Here is an 18,655-nt window from a genome sequence, read left to right on the forward strand (position 1 = left end):
AAAATCCCAAATAAAACAGGATTAAGACTTTCCACGTCTTTTTTTCCACGCCGCGGGGTCGGACTCCCCTCACAGCGCGGGGGGGGGAGGGGGCGGTTCGGCCCCTCAGAGCCCTCCCCGTTGCCACGGCAACCGCGCGCCCCGCGGCGCTCAACGCGCATGCGCAGAGAGAGGCACAGCGAGAGGTGCGAAGGGCCCTGCGCATGCGCACTGAGCTCGCGGGAGGTTGCCGTAGAGACGCGTCGGGCAGGCCGGGCCCGGAGCGCCGCCGCCGCCATGAGCTCGGGGCCGGAGCCGGGGCCGGGGACACGGCCGGCGGCAGGCACAGGGCCCCCGATCGTGCCCGAGCCGGGGATGCCCTTCCTCCCCGGCTGCGCCATCAAGGACCCCACGGTGAGCGCGCCCGCCCACTGTACCCCCTTCCCACGGGAGCCCCCCCCGGATCAAGGTGGGCTGGCCTGGAGGGTGCCCCCTGAGGGGTGACCCCAGAACGGGCCTCTGCACCTCCCCGCACCCGCTTCAGGTGGTACCTGGTGTCCCCTGGAGGCACTGTCTGGGAATCTGGTACTCCCTCAGACTTTGCTCTAAATCCACGGGAGTCTTGGGACCCCTAAACTCAACAATATTCATAGGATCATGGAATGGTTTGGGTTAGAAGACCTTAAAGCTCATCCCAATCCACCCCCTGCCATGGGCAGGGACACCTTCCACTATCCCAGGTTGCTCCAAGTCCCATCCACCCTTGGACACTAGCAGGGATCCAGGGGCAGCCACAGCTTCTCTGGGCACCCTGTGCCAGGGTCTCCCCACCCTCACAGGGAACAACTCCTTTTCAATATCCATCTAACCCTGCCCTCTGGCAGTGGGAAGCCACTGCCCCTTGTCCTGTCCCTCCAGCCCTTGTCCCAAGTCCCTTCCAGCCCTCCTGGAGTTCCTTTAGGCACCAAAAGGGGTTCTAAAGTGTCCCTGGATCCTTCTCCATGTGAACAACCCCAGCTCTCCAGCCTGGCTCCAGAGCAGAGGGGCTCCAGCCCCCAGAGCATCTCCATGGTTTCCTCTGGACTCACTCCAACAGGTCCCTGCATTTGTTGTGTTTTGGGCTCCCAACCTGGATGCAGCACCACAGGTGGGGTTTCACAAGAGCAGAGTATAGGGGGAGACAGTTTCTTCAGGGAACATGAACCAAGGGAACCTGCTGTTCCTTCAGATCACCCTGTAATTCCCTGCCAGACCAGGGGCCTGGTACATCCTGTATTCACCAAATATCCCCCAGACAACTTGGTGTCCTTTAAACTCATGTCCTGGGAACTTCAAACTCACCAGAACCTGGACATGACCTTCAAAGTATCCCCAAAGAACCTGGTGCTCTGTGAACTCATTTGATGCTCCCCAGAAGATTTAATATCCACTTAACTCTCCCCCAGGGACTTGGTGTTTCCCAAAGGCACCAAATACCTGCTGGACTCATTTCTGAGGGATCTGAACCCTCTGTACCCACCTGGTATCTCCTGATCCCACCCACAGCAGACCTGGTACCCCCATAATTCTTCCACTGTTATTGAACCTTGCAATCTGTTCCCAAGGGGCCAAGTATCCCTGAACTAACCTTCAAGGGGACTTGGTACTTTTAATCTTCACCCCAAGGAATCCGTTGCATCATGTACCCATTTTATAACCCTGAATTTGTCCTGATTTGGAGAGAGACACACACACCCCTCCTCCCCCTCATTCATGAGCCTCATTTGAAATTCCAAAAGCTGTTTCCATAACTGCAGAACTCCTGTCTGCAAACTCACCCCTGTATATTCAGTTCCCCTGAATCCATCCAATAATTCCCCTACAGTTCATAAGATAACCCAGGGGAAATCCCCAAATCACTTTACAGTCCTGAAACCTGATTCCCTCAGGAAAGCTGCTGTTCCTCTGAACCATCTGAGTTCTCCCAAAGCAAAGTCCTCTGAACTGATACTGATACTGTCCTGAACCAAGTTCCTTAAATTCACCTGATACCTCCTCAACTGGATATACCCAGGAGAACCAGTATTGATCAAACCTTGAGCATTCCTCCACTAGGAATTAATCCCCCAAATCATCCCAATATAATTATTTCCCAGACATAATTTATCTATTACATGAAGTCACCAGTCCAATTGGCAATCAACAGCTTCCTGATACCCCTTCCTCCAAAGCTCTGATACTTCCAAAACTGCTCTCCTGGTGTTGCCTGGAGAGCTGAATCCTCGACAATGCAGGTGTGGAACCTGATAACCTGATGAGAGAACTGGTATCCCACCACAGAACTGGTGTCATCACAGCTTCCAGGACCATCCCCAGGAAGTGACACATTCTCAGCCGTTCCCAGGTTCCCTGGAAAAAGCAATCTCATCCTCATCCTCCTCCTCATCCTCTGCATCTGATAACTAAATGAGGAACAACCTCTCCTTTTCTCCATCCGATGGTCCAGGCCCTAAGGACCTGATAACCCCAAATCCTCCCAACATCCTCTTGAAGAAGTGGTGCTACAGAGAACAGATGCTTCCATTTATTTCTCTGCTATACTAAAAAATTTCCCCCAAAAAGTCAAAAAGGGGGTTGTTTCATGCCTGGTTGGAGCTCACCAGGAATTTACAGCCTTCCTGGAGAGCATCTTTAACAGAAAACATTCCTGGCTGCATTCAGCTTTGTATATGAAAATTCATTGTCACAGAATGATGGAATGGTTTGGGTTTGAAGGGACCTTAAATGTCATCTTGTTCCAACCCTCTGCCATGGGCAGGGACATCTTCCACAAACCAGATTGCTCCAAGCCCATCCAGCCTGGCCTAAAATCAGTGACAATTGAGTTCTCCAATAGTAAATAGAGTAAATTGCTCATAACAAATAACCATCCAGCAATAAATGTTATCTCAGAATTATCATCAGATAATATTTCCTTGCAATAATTTATAACACCTTGGAAATCTGCAGTTTTCCAGTCCATAAAACTGGCATCACAATATTTGGTTTTCAAGTGAATGCTGAGAAGTTCTGAAGAAAATCTCTGTGTTCAAGTGAAGTGTTGTTACTGCTTAGTGCTCACGGGACAGGGAAACAGACACTGAGAGAGGGAATGGTGTTTGTGTGAAGTGTTACAGACTTGGCAAAAAGAAGGACTTAATTCAGTGGAATTTCTTCAGATAAACACTGCCAGCAGCTGAGATTAGGAGTTTACATTCTGGGTTTTCCCTTTTAAATTTTCATTAGTCACCTAATCCTGGAAGATGTTATCTGGCATACAGACTCACTTTGGGAGAGCTTATCCACTCAGGAGCCTTATGAACCAATGAGGTGCTTTCTTTAGGCAAATGTGGGCTCTTAAAAGCCTGCACACTTCTGACAAACACTGATATTGCTCAAATTAAAGACAAACTTCCTGGTTTTCCCTTAATATTTTCCCCCACAGCATTCCCTTGGTGTTTATTTAACAGAAGGAAGTGGCAGTTCTGTGGCAGCTTATAAAATGTTCTGCTAAAATGTCTTCAGACAAATCTTGTTTTCACCTGTTTTCCTCACTGCTCTCTCCATTGCAAGATCTATAGTAGCAGTTTAAAGAGAAAACAGGGAATTATGTGGAATTCAAGTGGGGCCTTGAAGGCATAAATAAGATTAGAGGCTTAACCATGAGGGGCAAGGGAGGGGGTGCAGTTTGCATGCCTGAGGTTGGACTGACTGCAAGCCTGGGGCTGGAAAAGGAGCTGGAGCTTGTTCTCTCAGCACTAGAAATGCTTACAACTCTGTTTTACTTGGCAAAAGTCAAGAGATTTTTATTATCAGGGACTCATAATTTCCCCTCCTTTCTCTGGAGCTGTAAGTGCTGAAAGCCCAGTGGGACCAGGCAGGCTCCTGCAGTGCAGGTGAGGTGCCATGTGTGCTGGAGTGTGCAGCAACTGGAGCAGTTTGGTGTCACTCCAGTGTGACCCTGCTCTTCAGTGGTGAAGAGCAAGAGTGGCTGGCAGAGATCAGGTCCTGTGCACAGCTCTGGTTGAATGCAGCCCTGGGAGAAGGACTTGGGGCTGCTGATGGATGAGAGGCTGGGAGCCAGAAACCCCCACAGTGTGCTGGGGTGATCCCCCTGTGGGCAGCAGGGGAGAGGGTGATTCTGCCCCTCTGCCCCGCTCAGGTGAGACCCCACGTGCAGAGCTGCCTCCAGATCTGGGGTCCTCAGCAAAAATAGGACATGGAGCTGCTGGAGCAAATCCAGAGGAGGCCACAGAGATGCTCCAAGGGCTGGAGCTCCTCTGCTCTCAAGGCTGGGAGAGCTGGGGGTGTTCACCTGGAGAAGAGAAGGATCCAAGGAGACCTCAGAGCCCCTTCCAGGACCTAAAGGGGCTTCATGAAAGATGGGACAAACTTTTTAGCAGGGCCTGTAGCAATAGGACAAGGAATGATGATTTTAAACTCTAAGAGGCTTAGTTGAGATTAGATACAAGGAAGAAGTTTTTTACAAAGAGGGTGGTGAGGCCTAGCACAGGTTGCCCAGAGAAACTGTGGTTGTTTCATCCCTGCAAGTGTCCAAGTCCAGGTTGGATGGAGCTTGGAGCAACCTGGTCTAGTGGAAGGTGTCCCTGCCCATGGCAGGGGGGTGAAACTGGATAATCTTTAATGTCCCTTCCAACCCAGGCTGTTCTATCAGTCTATGACTATGTAGAGAGGGGATAAAACAATCAGTGTGCTTTTGCACATTTCATTATTGCAGTTCTGTGAGCATGACATGCCTTGATTTAACTCAGCAAAGAAAATCCTGTATCATGCCCAAGGGAGGGTTAAGAAAATAAATAACAATGAAATGCACAGAGGGTGCACAAGAGTGAAGGGAGCACCATAAGGCAGTAACTGAGGTCCCATGGTGCTCTGTACCGCTGACAAATAGGGTAGGGAACAAAGAGCTGGTGAGATAAATACCAGGGCAGATAAAATGCTGACACACTGTTCTAGGCACTGACTATGGTGGCAGTCAGGAAATTCAGTGATTTAAGTTCTTCCAGAGCCTGTGGCAGTGCAAGGATCTGAGTTCACTCTCATGCCTTGTACATCCACCACTCCCTGTTTTTTTCCACTGTTTTTTTCTCTCAGTACAAAATGAGATTTTAAATAACTGCAGCAGTAGTTTATAATAAAATGCTGGGGATGTGTGTGGGGTGAGACATTCTTGATATTGCACTCTCTTACTGGTTTTTTTTTTTGTGCTTCCAGTAGCTATATCTGCTAAATTCATGCAGTATTTTGATAGCTGGATTTCCTTCCAACAGAAAACATCTTTTCATCGGTGCCAGACAATGGACTTCAAAAATGGATATGCCTTTTTCCGGCTGCCAAGAGAGGGGGTTGGTGGGGACACACTCTTTGCAAATCAGCTCTCTCAAGATGAATTAGATGATTTATGCACCAAGGGAGCCACACTGACCTATGGGCAAGTCAAGAGGCCTGCACCTTCCCGCTTCACTCCAGCATTCGTGGCTTATGACAAAAAGGTATAAAGAAGCTGATTCCAGGAATATCACTGGCCAAATTCGGAGACATAAACAGTCAGCTCCAGGGTTCACGGGACTGCATACAGCAGTTTTCAGATGCCAGAGCCCTTAGTCAGAGACAGCTGAATCCCAGACTGAAAGAGGCTTTCTTTGCTCGGGAGGAGGATTATAATATGTAAACGATGTAAGACATTCCCTGCAAGTTACACTTGAGCATTTCCAGCAGATGTTGGAAAAGAGGTTTGATTAGCTCTGGAAAGCTCCAGCTTAAAAGTATTGCTCTGCAAGCCACAGCCTGGAGTTCTGTGTTTCCACAACTATATTGAGGTTGTAACTGAGCTTTAACTGGAAAAGTGAGTCTGCTGTGGGAACCCTGGTAGCCAGTTTGACCGTGGTCTATCTGTTGGTGCTTGTGTTGTCACCACAGCGTGTCACAACCTGAACTGCTCCATTAGTGCTTCCCATGTTACATCTTGGTCATCATATCAGACTGGGTGCTGGCTCTGGGTGCTGGGTGTGTCTGCTTGGAGCAGCCCTGAGCTGACCCTTGGTTTTCAGTGTCCCAGTGGCCCAAGCTCCAACCCACAGCCATGCATGGAGCAGCTGCTGCAGCGGGAGCTGCAGGGCTCGGGAGCTCAGCACGTGCAGGCTCCACACGCTGCCAGCCCTGCCAGAGCAGTCTGCAGCCAGCCAGCCCTGAGCCTGGCTGTGACACAGGCTGGGGAACAGATGTGCTCTGTTAATTGCTGAGGCTGTTCCTTCAGAGCAATGTAAATGTTGCTGTTTAATCTGTCAGATCCTTCTCTGCCCCTTCCTTCAAGCCACAGGAACAGCAGGGGCCCCAGTGCTGCTGGGGATGTCACAATCCCTTGTGGGGCACTTTGCTGACTGATAGGAATTTGCTGGCTTTATCATCTCTTAATTATCCAGGCCTCTGGGCTGGTGTAGGCTGGGCATGCAAGGCATGATTGGCCACCTGCACCTTCTTAAGGGCATTGAATAATCTTGGAGGGAATATTCCTCCTGCTTCTGCCAAGCAGACAGACTGGCTGATTAGTTTCCTTGTTTCCCAAGCACAAATCAGTTTTTGCTGTCAGTGCTGAATAGATGTGACCTCAGATCATCTTGTTCCAGCCTCCGTGCTATGGGTAGGGATACCTTCTGCTATCCCAGGTTGCTCAGAGCCTGGCCTTAAAATGATGACCCCTTTCAGATGTGGTTGAACTCTTTACTAAAATCTGTGGATAACTTCCCTAAATCAGGGCTGTAAAGCTGACAAATAAAAAGCTGTGTGTCAGTAAAGTAGATTACTGTCAGCAGCCAAGCACCTGGAAGTAGGTGAAACAGCAGGTGATCAAGAAGTAGGGAAAAGGCTGTATTTTTACACTTGTCTCAGGCACACCGAATTTGCAAAAGACACATCTTAATAAAAGCACTCCTGGTGCCTCTGCTGTCACTCACAGATTAGGCCACAGTTGTCTCTGAAGACTTTTAGAATCCAGTCCGGTAATTTCACACCACTAAAGCAAATTACAAATAAATTATTTGCCTTGATAGACTAATCGTGGTGTTCAAATTATTTTTCTCTCTCCCTTTGCTGTATTGTGCCTTGGGCAGGTTTTGAAGTTCGATGCCTACTTCATGGAGGAAGTTGCTATCTCCGCAGAGGAGCATTACCGGATCCGCCAGGTGGGCATCTACTACTACCTGGAGGATGACAGCATGTGCATCATCGAGCCCAAGGTGAAGAACTCAGGTCTGCTCCAGGGCAAACTCATGAGACGCCACCGGGTGCCCAAGAACGTGCACGGGGATTATTACCACTGGAAGGATCTGAACCTGGGCATCGACCTCACCATCTACAGCCGGACCTACCGCCTGGTCAACTGCGACTCCTTCACCAAGGTGTGTGCTAGGGAGAGCACTGACAGAAACGCTCCCAGATCCTGGGAATGCAGGGTTTAATTGCCTCTTAGGGTCCAGCAGTTTGCAGCTGTAGCTTTTGTCGTATGGGTGCTCACTGACTTTCATTGTGCTTTTTTGTGTAGCTTTTGTCGTATGGGTGCTCGCAATCTTTCATTGTGCTTTTAGTGGAGATTTCTTTTTTCAGGCCAAAGGGGGCTTCAGGGTATGACATCTGCTGAGGGCAAGAAAGGTGCTCAGGATTTTTGCTCCAGGACTGCTGGAAGTCCATCCTTTGTCCTCAGGGCTTATCTTTACAATACAAATTCTAAGTTCCTGTCTGGGCAGTTTAAGTGCTTGGAGTCCAGATGAAACATTGTGCATACATGAGAGGGAAATTAGTGATCCTGACTCTTTTCTGATTTAATATTCCTCTGTTAGGAACAGTGGAAAGGAATACAAGCAGTAACTCTGTACACATCCACAGCCAATGCATGATCCATGGGTTGAGAATCATGGTATGAACTGACCTTTCTAAGAAAGCTTACTCATTGCCTGCTTTTCTATTTCTGGCTATTTCTGTACCAGTAAATGAGATAATAATGATCCAATAACAAGAAATAAAAATTACCACTATGCTGGTATCCTGCTAGATTGTCCCCAGTAAAATCTCAGCCCTGGTCAGCTACTATTCTTCCAGGCCAGGAGCTAGACTGCTCCAGGAACCATTCCAAATATGTGAGTTACATGCAGTCTACCTGTCCTGGAGGCTGGAAGAGTTTAGATCCAGGCTTTTCCTTGCCAGTTGGCCTCAGTGCCCAGGAATGTTCCCAAGCATGTATAATACATTGATATAAATGTGGCTGTGGGGCCAGCTCTGCTGGAACTGGTGACTGTTCAAGTCAGTCCACATCAAATAAAGAGCTGGTCCTCATGTTAATATTGATGGAAAACATGGAATGAGCTACATGGGTCTACATCTCAAAGCCAATAGTGTATTTCTCATTTACTGGCATCTTCCAGACCAGGAAATAGTGAGTCTGAAAGTGTGAACTTGCCTTGTGAGTCTCCAGGGGATCTCATATTCCTGTGGGAGATGTTTGTATAGGTGCTTCCTGGGCTGAATGTTTTCATGGACCACTTCCCAAAGTCAAAAAGCGAACAAATCCCTTGACTTCAGATATTGTTTTGGGTGACTGATGCAAGTCCATGAGTAACACCCTGGATTTTGTTCATGGTCCAAGGTAAGCAAAAAATCCCTTTATAAGCAAGCAGATTGCACTCTTTCTGTGGGAAAAGTACTCCAGAAAGATGGAATGAAGCTGCCAGTGACACAGATCCTTGTGTCTGAAGGCTCTTGATGTGCCTAGTGTGGGTGACACTAGCTTCTTCTAACTATCTGACACAGCCCTAAATTATTGCAAACTCAGGCTGACTACATCTGTGTTTATACAGCAATTTAATCTTTTCCATTTATATAAAAGAGAACAACTGACAGCTATCTTCCATTTAAAGCCCTAAGGCCAAGGAAAACTGTGCTCAAGTGAAATCTGAGTTAGGATGTTCAAGACAAAACTGCTCTGATTAATTAAAGGGTAAGCAAAGATAAGAAGCAGCTTAAACAAATGTGTTTGTCATCTGTTGTATTTTGCTGTTGCTGTAGAATTCTCTGTGAGGAGTAAACTTGCAGAATTCTGACCTCACTCATCCCAGCCCACCTGTAACCTCTAGTCACCTCTTACCTTCAGAACTCCTGGCAGCACTAACACCTCAGATGACCTTCCTAGGTGTTCCTGGAGAGCCAAGGAATTGTAGTGAACCCCCCAGAGGAGCTGGTTTCAGATCCTTACACGGAGCAGCATCGGACGCCTGTGCAAAAACGCATCGTGCCCACAGGTCCCGACCCCTTCAGGCAGTTTCTGGCCTATGACACAAAGGTGAGAGAGCTGGGGATTACCCTAATTATTGTATAATTACCCACACCACACAGGTGAGGCACCTCCAGTCCTGGTCCTGGTCTGGGACCTTCATTTTAAGAAAGACATTGAGGGGCTGGAGTATATCCAGGGAAAGGGCTGGAGCACCAGGAGCAGCTGAGGGAGCTGAAAAGGGGCTCAGCTGGAGAAAAGGAGGCTCAGGGGGGACCTTCAGGCTCTGCACAACTCCCTGACAGGAGGAGACAGTCAGGTGAGGGTCAGTATCTTCCTCCAGGCAACCAGAGAGAGGGCTGGAAATGGCCTCAAGTTGTGCAAGGGGAGGTTTGGGTTGAATTAGGAAGAATTTCTTCACAGAAAGGGTGATTAGACATTGAAACAGGCTGTCCAGGAAGGTGGTGGAGTCCACATCCCTGGAGGTGTACAAGGAATGACTGGAAATGGCACTCAGTGCTCTGTGCAGGGTGACAGGGTGGGGGTCAGTCAGAGGTTGGTCTCAATGGTCTTCCAACCTAAAAAATCCTGTGATTACAGTGAATATGTGCTATTAAAACCCAGGTCTTGTGAGTGTCTGCAACCTCACTTATTCTAAATTGTCTCAGTCTGCTGAACAGACTCCAGATTTGCTCCTTTCTTGGCTTTAGTGAGAAACAAAACCTTTTATGCTTTTTTCTGGGCTTTGTGCCTTGTAAACAGCTCCTCTTTGGATTGCAGAGCCTGTGCTCAATATCATCCATTACTCTCTTGCTTTCTGTTGGGATGAGATAAGCCACCTGCCTCTGGAATTTACCAGCCAGATGAAGTTCTATTAGGAATGGTCTTACTGCATCCACTCCTCTGCTCCCCCAAAATATTCATGCCAGGTGCCAGAGCAGACAATTTCAGACAAACACAAATGCCCCTTGCTCTGAATAAAATCTCCCTGTGTCTCTCCTCTCTCTTCAGAAGGTGAACCTTGGGGAACTCTTGAGCATCTCACTGTGATGAGTTTGACTTCTGTGGCACCAAAAGATGATTCTGATCCATGTTTGACTGCTTTTTTTCCCTCCACCCCAGGTGCTGCGCTTCTATGCCATATGGGATGACACCAACTGTGCCTTTGGTGATCACCATCCCTGCATCATCCATTACTTCTTGGCAGATGACACAGTGGAGGTTCGGGAAGTGCACAAGAGAAATGATGGGAGGGACCCGTTCCCGGTACTGATGCGACGCCAGCGCTTGCCCAAAATCTTTGTGGACAAGAACCGTAAGTTTACATTGACACACCCATCTGTGCTAAGGTGTCATTATTTCTTGGTCAAAAAAAAGTTCTTCAAATGGTTACTAAATTCTTTATCTTTTGGGAAACAGTGGCAGGACAGTAGTGCCAGCATCTCCCTGTAGCTATTTATACACCTTGCTTTTATATCCATTTTCACAAGGAAATGTTAACATCTCCCTGATTAATTTATTTTTCCTTCTGCTCCCTTGTCCTTAGAGAACTTCCCAAGCTGTGTGCTGGAGATCACTGACCATGAGGTACAAGAGTGGTACTCACCCAAAGATTTTGCTATTGGCAAAACTGTCACTCTCCTCGGACGCACCTTCTTCATCTATGATTGTGACAAGTTCACCCAGGACTTCTATCGTGAAAAATATGGCATCACAGACTTCCAGCCAGTGGATGTAAATGAGAAACCACTTGAAAAGGTTCCACAGGTACTGCAATTTCTCAAAAGAAGGGAGGAAAGGAAACAGTTGATGTTAGATCTTATAGTAAAGTAGAGATTCAGCTTAGTAAGAACCTGTAGAAAACAAGTTCAGCTTAAAGAAAAAAATCTAATTGAAAAAGAGAAGGCAAGAATGGTCATAATGGATATAAAAATGAAAGTCTGGCTGCACTCATACTACTGAACTCTCCCTCACTCTTCAAAACAGTGTTGCCAAGTCCAAACTACCTACTGAGGATGGTCACAGCCCTTGTTACCTCCTAAACTGAGCCCAGAAATTGTTTGGAGTTGTGGCTTAGACCACAGGCATGATGGGGATTAGGTTACCAGTGTAACCATTCGATGGCTGAGTTCCTGTGCATGGGAAGGTTTAGTTGGAACTGGATGATTTTAAGGTCCTTTTCAACCCAAACCATTCTATGGTTTTTAATATAGCCATAACCTCTTAAATCAGAGAAATTACCTGGCTTTCTGAGTTTCAGATTTGCTTAATTCTCTTATATTTTCATAAAATACAACACATGGCCGGGCTGGTATCAACCATCTCTACTGGGCAGGATGTCACAGCTCTTCTTACCTGGTGGTAGAATATTTCCTTCCAAATCTGATGGGCTTTGCTAAGTCTTGTAAACTTTGTCTTGTTCTTAGTTGCAGCTGTTTATGATTGATTATCTTCTCTGCATGCAGGTAATTCCTCCCTACAATGGTTTTGGCATCCCTGAAGACTCTCTCCAGAACTGCCTTAGTTTGTTTCCAAAGCCTCCACGGAAAGATATCATAAAGATGCTGGAGAATAATCTCAAGGTCCTGCGGTACCAGGTGGCCCTGGTAAGTGTTTTCCTTGGTGGAATAGTGCCAGGAGGATGGGAGGAGCAGCCTGCCCAGACAAGGCTGATGGCAAACTCTCCTTTGTGCCAGTGGGAAAAGAGAGCTCCCCAAGCCAACAGGACTGTCCCTGGGGGGGATGCCATGGGGTTGTTGTGTGCTTGCTGTGACAATTGACAGCTCAAAAAACTAGAAAAAAAAATAAAAATAAGGCCAGAAAGTACAAACCAGACCTGCTACAAACCCACAGCCATTTATGGAAAAACTCCCTCTGCCACTGCTGCATGCCAGATGGCCCTGGCTGAAGCAGCCTGCACTGGGCACTGTGCCTCTGCCTGCCTGCCACTGCTGCCACCAGCCAGTCCTTGATGTCTCTGCTGGCTAGTCCTGAATGCAGCAGCCAGCAAGGAGCTGTCCTAGCAGAGCAGCCAATGCTGTGTAGAAGCTGGAAAATCCATGAGAATTGTGTTTTCCACCCTTTCCAGCACCCAGGCCCTGGCCTTTGTGCCAGCTTTGCAGCTGGTTTATGCAAGGAGCCTCTGGCACATCCAGCAGCAGCGATGGCATTTCCTGTGCTGCCTTGTGCCTGCCCTCTCCAAACACTCTGGTTTCTTTTCCCCATTGTGCAGGAGTTCCCTAAAGTCACAGCTGAGGAGTTAAGATCCACTTAGCTTTAAGCTAAGCAAGTAAATCCACTGGTGTGTCAGGGGAGTGACTTCCTGTGACTAAGGGCTGAAACAGCACCAGCCTCTCTCAGGCACTCAGCATAATGAAAAAATGTAATTTAAAACTGAATTTTACAGCCTCTCTGGGATGAATCATTCCATATAGGATAGAGAAAGGATTTCTCTCAGATTACTCAGGCTGTGGAAACACTGAATATATTTGGTAACTTCAACCCAGATTCTGCTTCAGTGGCTTGAGTAAAGCAAGTAACCTTTGAAATTCAGATCCTGAGTGCTGTCTGGTGCTTTGTTATGCTACGTCAGCACATCAAGTGCTTTGTTTAGTCAGCTGTAAAAAAAGCTCTGGGTGCTTATGAGTGGGTTACTAGGTACTCCTAAGCACACCAGGCAAGGAAAACCTGGTTCAAATGTTCAAATGTTCAAACCTGTTCAAATTCTGTTCCAAACCTGCTGCCTTTCCTGTAGGAATCACCAGTGCCTGAGGACAAAAATCGTCGTTTCATCCTCTCTTATTTCCTCGCTGATGACACAATCAGCATCTATGAACCCCCAGTCAGAAACTCTGGCATCACTGGAGGCAAATACTTAAGAAGGACCAAAGTTACCAAACCAGGATCTACTCCAGAGAATCCCATATACTATGAGCCCTCTGACTTCACCATTGGTTCTACAATTGAAGGTAAGATCCAGCCTGGATTTATAATACTCTGCTCTGATAAGTCATTTATTGCATATCTCTTCCTTCATTTGGAAGATCTGCTGCTTCTGGGTCTCCTCACATTTGTATTTCCAGATTAGCAGCTGGTGTACATTAATATAACTTTGTTACTGTCAATGTTTAAACCTTTCAATCAGTGAAATTATTCTTACTTTAAGAACTGAAACAAGTAGCAGAGCTGGCTCAAAGCTGAGCCCAGCCACAGAAGAGGAATCCTGCTCCCTCCTGGATGATGAAATTACTTAATTAGCTAACACTACTTCTTTAATGTTCCTCCCCTAGTGTTTGGCCACAGGTTTATTATCACTGATGCTGATGAATATGTGCTTAATTATTTGGAGAGAAATGCAAAGAGTTTCCCTGCAGCTACAGTGCAATCCATAAGGGATCATTTCCTCCCACGGAAGGTGGTGGTGGAGACTACCAGCAGGTAGGCTACAAAGAATGGGGTGGTGGGGCTAAATAAGACTAAGGTGGACAGCTAAGAGCATTTTCAGCAGCCTCCCTGGGCTCCAGCCTCCTGCTCTGCTGGTGGTTCTGATGCTCCAAGGGGCTCTTTGGGCACATTCAGAGGGTGTGAGGTGTGTACAGTAAAATGTTGTGGCTGCTGCCAGCCCCAAAACCTCCTGGAACAGCTCTGCCTCAGCAGCATGGACAGAGAAGTGGTCACAGCACCAAGGCTGAGTTCAAGAGGTGTTTGGACTTCCAGCCAAAATCACAGAACCACAAAATGGCTTGGGTTGGAAGGACCTTAAAGATCAGCTCAGTCCAACCCCTGCCACGGGCAGGGACATCTTCCACTACCCCAGGTTGCTCCAAGCAACACTTCAACACTTTCATTTTGTGGAGGGACATTGTTTTCAGATGGTGGACACATATTTTCCAAAAAAAGCATCACTTCACTGTAACAGATGCTGCCAGCTTGAGCTGCTTGATGGTTGCAGGCTCAGCAGGTGGTGAGAGGAGTCTTTTTTAGGGCATTTATTCCTTCTTTGCTTATCAGTCCATCAGAGCCTAGACCACATCCTCCTTTTAGTTGTCTGGACCCAGTTTGTGTGACCCAGTAACAACTCTGTTATCTCAGAACATGGTTTCAAGACAGTTATATCATGGCTCTGGTTGAAACTCAAGTTTCCCAGAGTTTCTGACTCTGTGGAGCACGCAGGGAAATGCTCTTTTTTCACTCAAGTGTCACAGCAAGGCTGCCAAAATGAGTTTTTACATGAAATCCTATTATTGTTTTCTTCTGCAGTGGCTTCCCCAAGAAGGACCTGGATGATTTAATTGTGGAAGTTCAGAAAGAACTGAAACTTCAAGAGCCCTTTGACACCAGGCAGTTTCATGAGGCATTTCATCATTGTGACACGGAGGGCTCTGGCTTCCTGGATAAAACAAAATTTTTAACTCTTTGTGACAGGTTCAACGTGCCAACCAGCACCATTCTTCTTAAAAAGGTCAGATGGAAGGGGTGCTATGCATGTGGAATTCCCCTTCTATGGCTCTTCCAAAAGATCTCTTCTAAAAACCGACCCTGACCAGCTGCTCTAGCCTTCAAAGGGGAACAAATTCAAGAAAAGGGCAAGAGAGTCCCAGTTTAGAAAAACTCCTGAGCTGTTGGACTGAGCCTGTATCTTAGAGGAGATAATAATTGCTGTCCTCTAAGGAAAAGGGAAAAATGTTATCCAGGTGGCCCCCCATGTTTGGCTGCACTGTAATGTGTGAAAATTCCTGCTGGTTCAGGCCTTGGATGAGTAGAAGAGATCATGTATTGTGATAGAGATCAGGAATCATGACAGAGATCAGGGACAGGCTCCTGCAGAGCTTGGAGTGTCTGTGATGGCTTAAGCACAGCTGGGATTGAGTAGAGGTGACACTGAGGTGTTCAAGGAATGTGCCTTAGGAAAGCTTAGAGACATTCTGGATTCAACAGCAACTGAACTGAAGGTCTAAGAACTAAGTATTTTCCAAAAAATATTAATATTAATAACTATAATATATAAAAATGAATACTAATATAATAATATAATAATATAATAATATAATATATTGTATATAATTAATATACAACAATATATAATATATAATATATAATATATAATATATAATATATAATATATAATAATGAAATATTATTTTTGTTATTATATATATTTAATAATTATAATTGTTATTAAAATGGCAATAAATAATGATATTATTGTAATATATATAATATATATAATATAATATAACAATAAATTGTTACAAGATATAATGTAATGTAAAATAATAATAATAATAATAATAATAATAATAATAATAATAATAATAATAATAATAATAATAATAATAATAATAATAATAATAATAATTATTATTATTATTATTATTATTATTATTATTATTATTATTATTATTATTATTATTATTATTATTATTATTATATCATAAGGCCCTGGTTAGCACTTGCTGGGCACTATGAGCAAACAGCAGCACATGGAGATCACAGTCTTTGCATAGTCTACAAAGCAAAAACAGTGAGGGAAACTGAGGGAAAAATTCCTGCAGTGAGGATGGAGGAGGAATATGACTGGCAAGGATGTTTCCTTAACATCATGTGATGGGCTGTAGATTAGTGGCCAAAAAGGGGGGGTCACACTTTAGAGAAATCTGGAAACCAGAGGGAGATATTTCTCCTGCTAAAATAAAACTTTTCTAAAGCAGTCCACTGTGAGCATCACAGCCATGGTTAGGAAGGTGCATGGGCAGGGGACTTGTGTCTCTGAATGTAGGATGAATAAAGGCCCTGACAAGCACCCAGGGCTTTGCTGTATCAGAGTTCATCAGAGCTCACTCTGCCCTGAGGAATTTACAGTGGGGTGACAATCCCTGCTCCACTCTGAGAGTGGGAGAGAACATTCTCAAAATTATGTGGAGAACCTGTGACAATTGAAGCTAAACTCCCATGTTTGAGCCCCAGTCTAGGACCTATGCACTAAAAACATCCACCTCCTCTCCTGAAATCTTAATCCCAGTGTTCCCAGAGCCCTGGGAAGTGTGGCAGGGCTATAAATTAAACATATGGCAGCGAGTTCAGTGCCTGGAGAGGAGCACAGCTGTCAGTCACAGAAGCAAACCCCAGAGAATCTGTCTCCAGGTGACAAGGAGAAGAGGAATCCTTTCAAGGAATTGCGATATTAGACCTTTTCCATCTCGCTGGTGTCAGAAGGAGATTAGTTATGCAATTAAAGAAACAAAAGCCTTCTTTGTTCCCCTGAAGCACACAAAGGCTGTGGCTCTGTAACACAATGCAGGGTCAGGCACAGACACCAGAACTGGCTCATTAGTGGGGCTGTCACCAAGCTCAGTTATCTGTGTCTCCCCTTTATGCCATGTGCACACACCAAAGTGGCACCAAGGAACAGTGACTATTCACATACATGGCCTTCACCCCACTTTTGGCAGGAATTTCTGCAAGATTCCCTGTGGCCCATCTCAGTCTGTGGCCATGCTTTGTATTTTTGTGGCTTTCTTGCCACTCTGGTGAAGCCCAGAAGGAAATAAAGATTAAACTCAAACACTTTAACTTTTCTCCTTGCATAGATTAGTGTCATCTATAGGCATTTAAGGCTGGACTTGAACCTTTAGATCATCAAGTCCAATCTTTAGATCATCAACTTCAATCCTTAAATGGTTGGACTTGATGATCCAAAGGTTGGACTCAATGATCTTGTAGGTCTTTTCAATTCTTAATTGTTCCATGATTCCAATTTTACCTGTGATTCGGGACTACCAGGATGGGGAAATCCACATGGGAGAGTAACATCTGCTCTGTCACACAAGGAGAACTCTGAGCAGTTTCCCCTAAAAACAACCCAAATTTTGCACCTTTTCCCATCTTTTTATGATGTTTTCTGTGTGTTTTGTCCACACAGCTGATTGACTACTGTTCCTGTGATGAAGACAAGGTAAACTACCGTGACTTCCTTCGAGCCTTCCCTAGTGATCTCTTCCCAGAAGTTGAAGGACAGTGTCAGCAGTTGAATTCTCAGCTGACTTGAATATATTGTACTTCAAAAAGGATGTTCTGGTTTTCCCCCTTGCTTCACTCTCCCCCTCCCCCTTTTACAGACCCAGCTGATTCCACCTTCATGTTAACGTTTTTTCCTTCCTAACCTCTCCCTGTCCTTTTAGCTACTCCTAAACTCAAACCCCACAACTGCTGGATGTTGAAATGAAACTTATAGGAGAGAAAAAAATAATTCTGAGAACCAAAGTCAGGTTCTTCTGTTGTTTTCTCAACCTTTTAGTGCAGTACTTTAGAGAGCTAAAAGCTCTCTGGAGCCTGGAGTGAAAACCACTCCAGGTTTCTCTCAGATGGGCCTTTCACCTTCAAGTAGTGAAGACTGCCAGTTTGTTATTAAAATTGCAATAAAACTGCAGTTGCTATAAATGTGTCAAAAATTCTGTTTTAAATAGAATGGCTGGAATAGCTAAGGATTAAAATAAGGGTGAGGAGGGAAACCCACAAATTGTCATTCTGGGTCTACTCAAAGTAAGGTAATGGTGAGTTTAGTTATCTAGAGGGAACAGGGGACTGGACACAAATCTGCTGACAGCAGCTCTGCATTTTTCAACAAGAAGTTGGGGGAATGGTTTTAGGACTCAGATCCCATCTAAACCCACCTTATCCACCTGTCATCTCACCAGACAGGTCTCCAAGGAAAAGGGAACATGGGAAGTTGGCATGGCAATAGTTATGACACCCGTGCTCCATTACTCATCTCCCCGTGAAGGTAACGAGGCAGGAGCCCTCTCACCCCAAGTGACACCTGCCAGGTGTTGCCATGGAGCACCCAGAAAAGGCAGCTGTCACACACACAGAGAACAAAGCTCTCTGGAACAAAATGTTGCCTTAAATCAGCTTTTGTGCCATGGATTCCCACTTGCCCTCAGCTGAGAGTCTCCACGTGACAGCTCTCTCCTGTCTCCCCTTGTTTGGAAAGGTCACTGCTCTTCTCTTCTGGGCCTGTTTTGTGCTGCTGCTCACCCAGACCAAGGATCATTCCAGGGATCTCTGGTCCACCTCAGATTTCAAGAGACCAAAAACTTACAGATGAAATGACTTGAGCTGTAGAAAGTAAGAAACTATTTTCTGCACAGGCTATGAAACCATAACCTAACCCTCAGCCAAGTGATGTCGTGTGCCTGGGGCCAGCTGCACAAAATATACAATATAGCTCACCAAAAATATGTGCCTAAACCACATCAGATAAATCATCTCCTACAAATACCCTTATCCTCCACTCCCTCTGATGAAAGCAGCCACAAATAATGAACTCTGGAGCAGCTGCCTGTGCTGTGGACATGGGAAATGTGGGAAGATGAA

The 18,655-nt window shown here is 45.8% G+C and overlaps 1 protein-coding gene across 1 annotated transcript; it reads left to right on the forward strand.

Annotated features, from left to right (window-relative positions):
- The first annotated feature begins 276 nt into the window (after positions 1-276).
- Positions 277-17,719, forward strand: EFHC1 (EF-hand domain containing 1). Its single transcript, XM_036380387.1, has 11 exons — positions 277-393; positions 5,289-5,510; positions 7,128-7,415; positions 9,200-9,349; positions 10,403-10,595; positions 10,827-11,047; positions 11,746-11,886; positions 13,035-13,248; positions 13,570-13,717; positions 14,540-14,741; positions 17,202-17,719. The coding sequence occupies exons 1-11, from the start codon at positions 277-279 to the stop codon at positions 17,325-17,327; spliced, it is 2,022 nt and encodes a 673-aa protein (XP_036236280.1). The 3' UTR covers positions 17,328-17,719.
- The last annotated feature ends 936 nt before the right edge of the window (positions 17,720-18,655 follow it).

This window comes from Molothrus ater, chromosome 3 (genome assembly GCF_012460135.2).
Source record: "Molothrus ater isolate BHLD 08-10-18 breed brown headed cowbird chromosome 3, BPBGC_Mater_1.1, whole genome shotgun sequence".
Lineage (NCBI taxonomy): Eukaryota > Metazoa > Chordata > Aves > Passeriformes > Icteridae > Molothrus > Molothrus ater.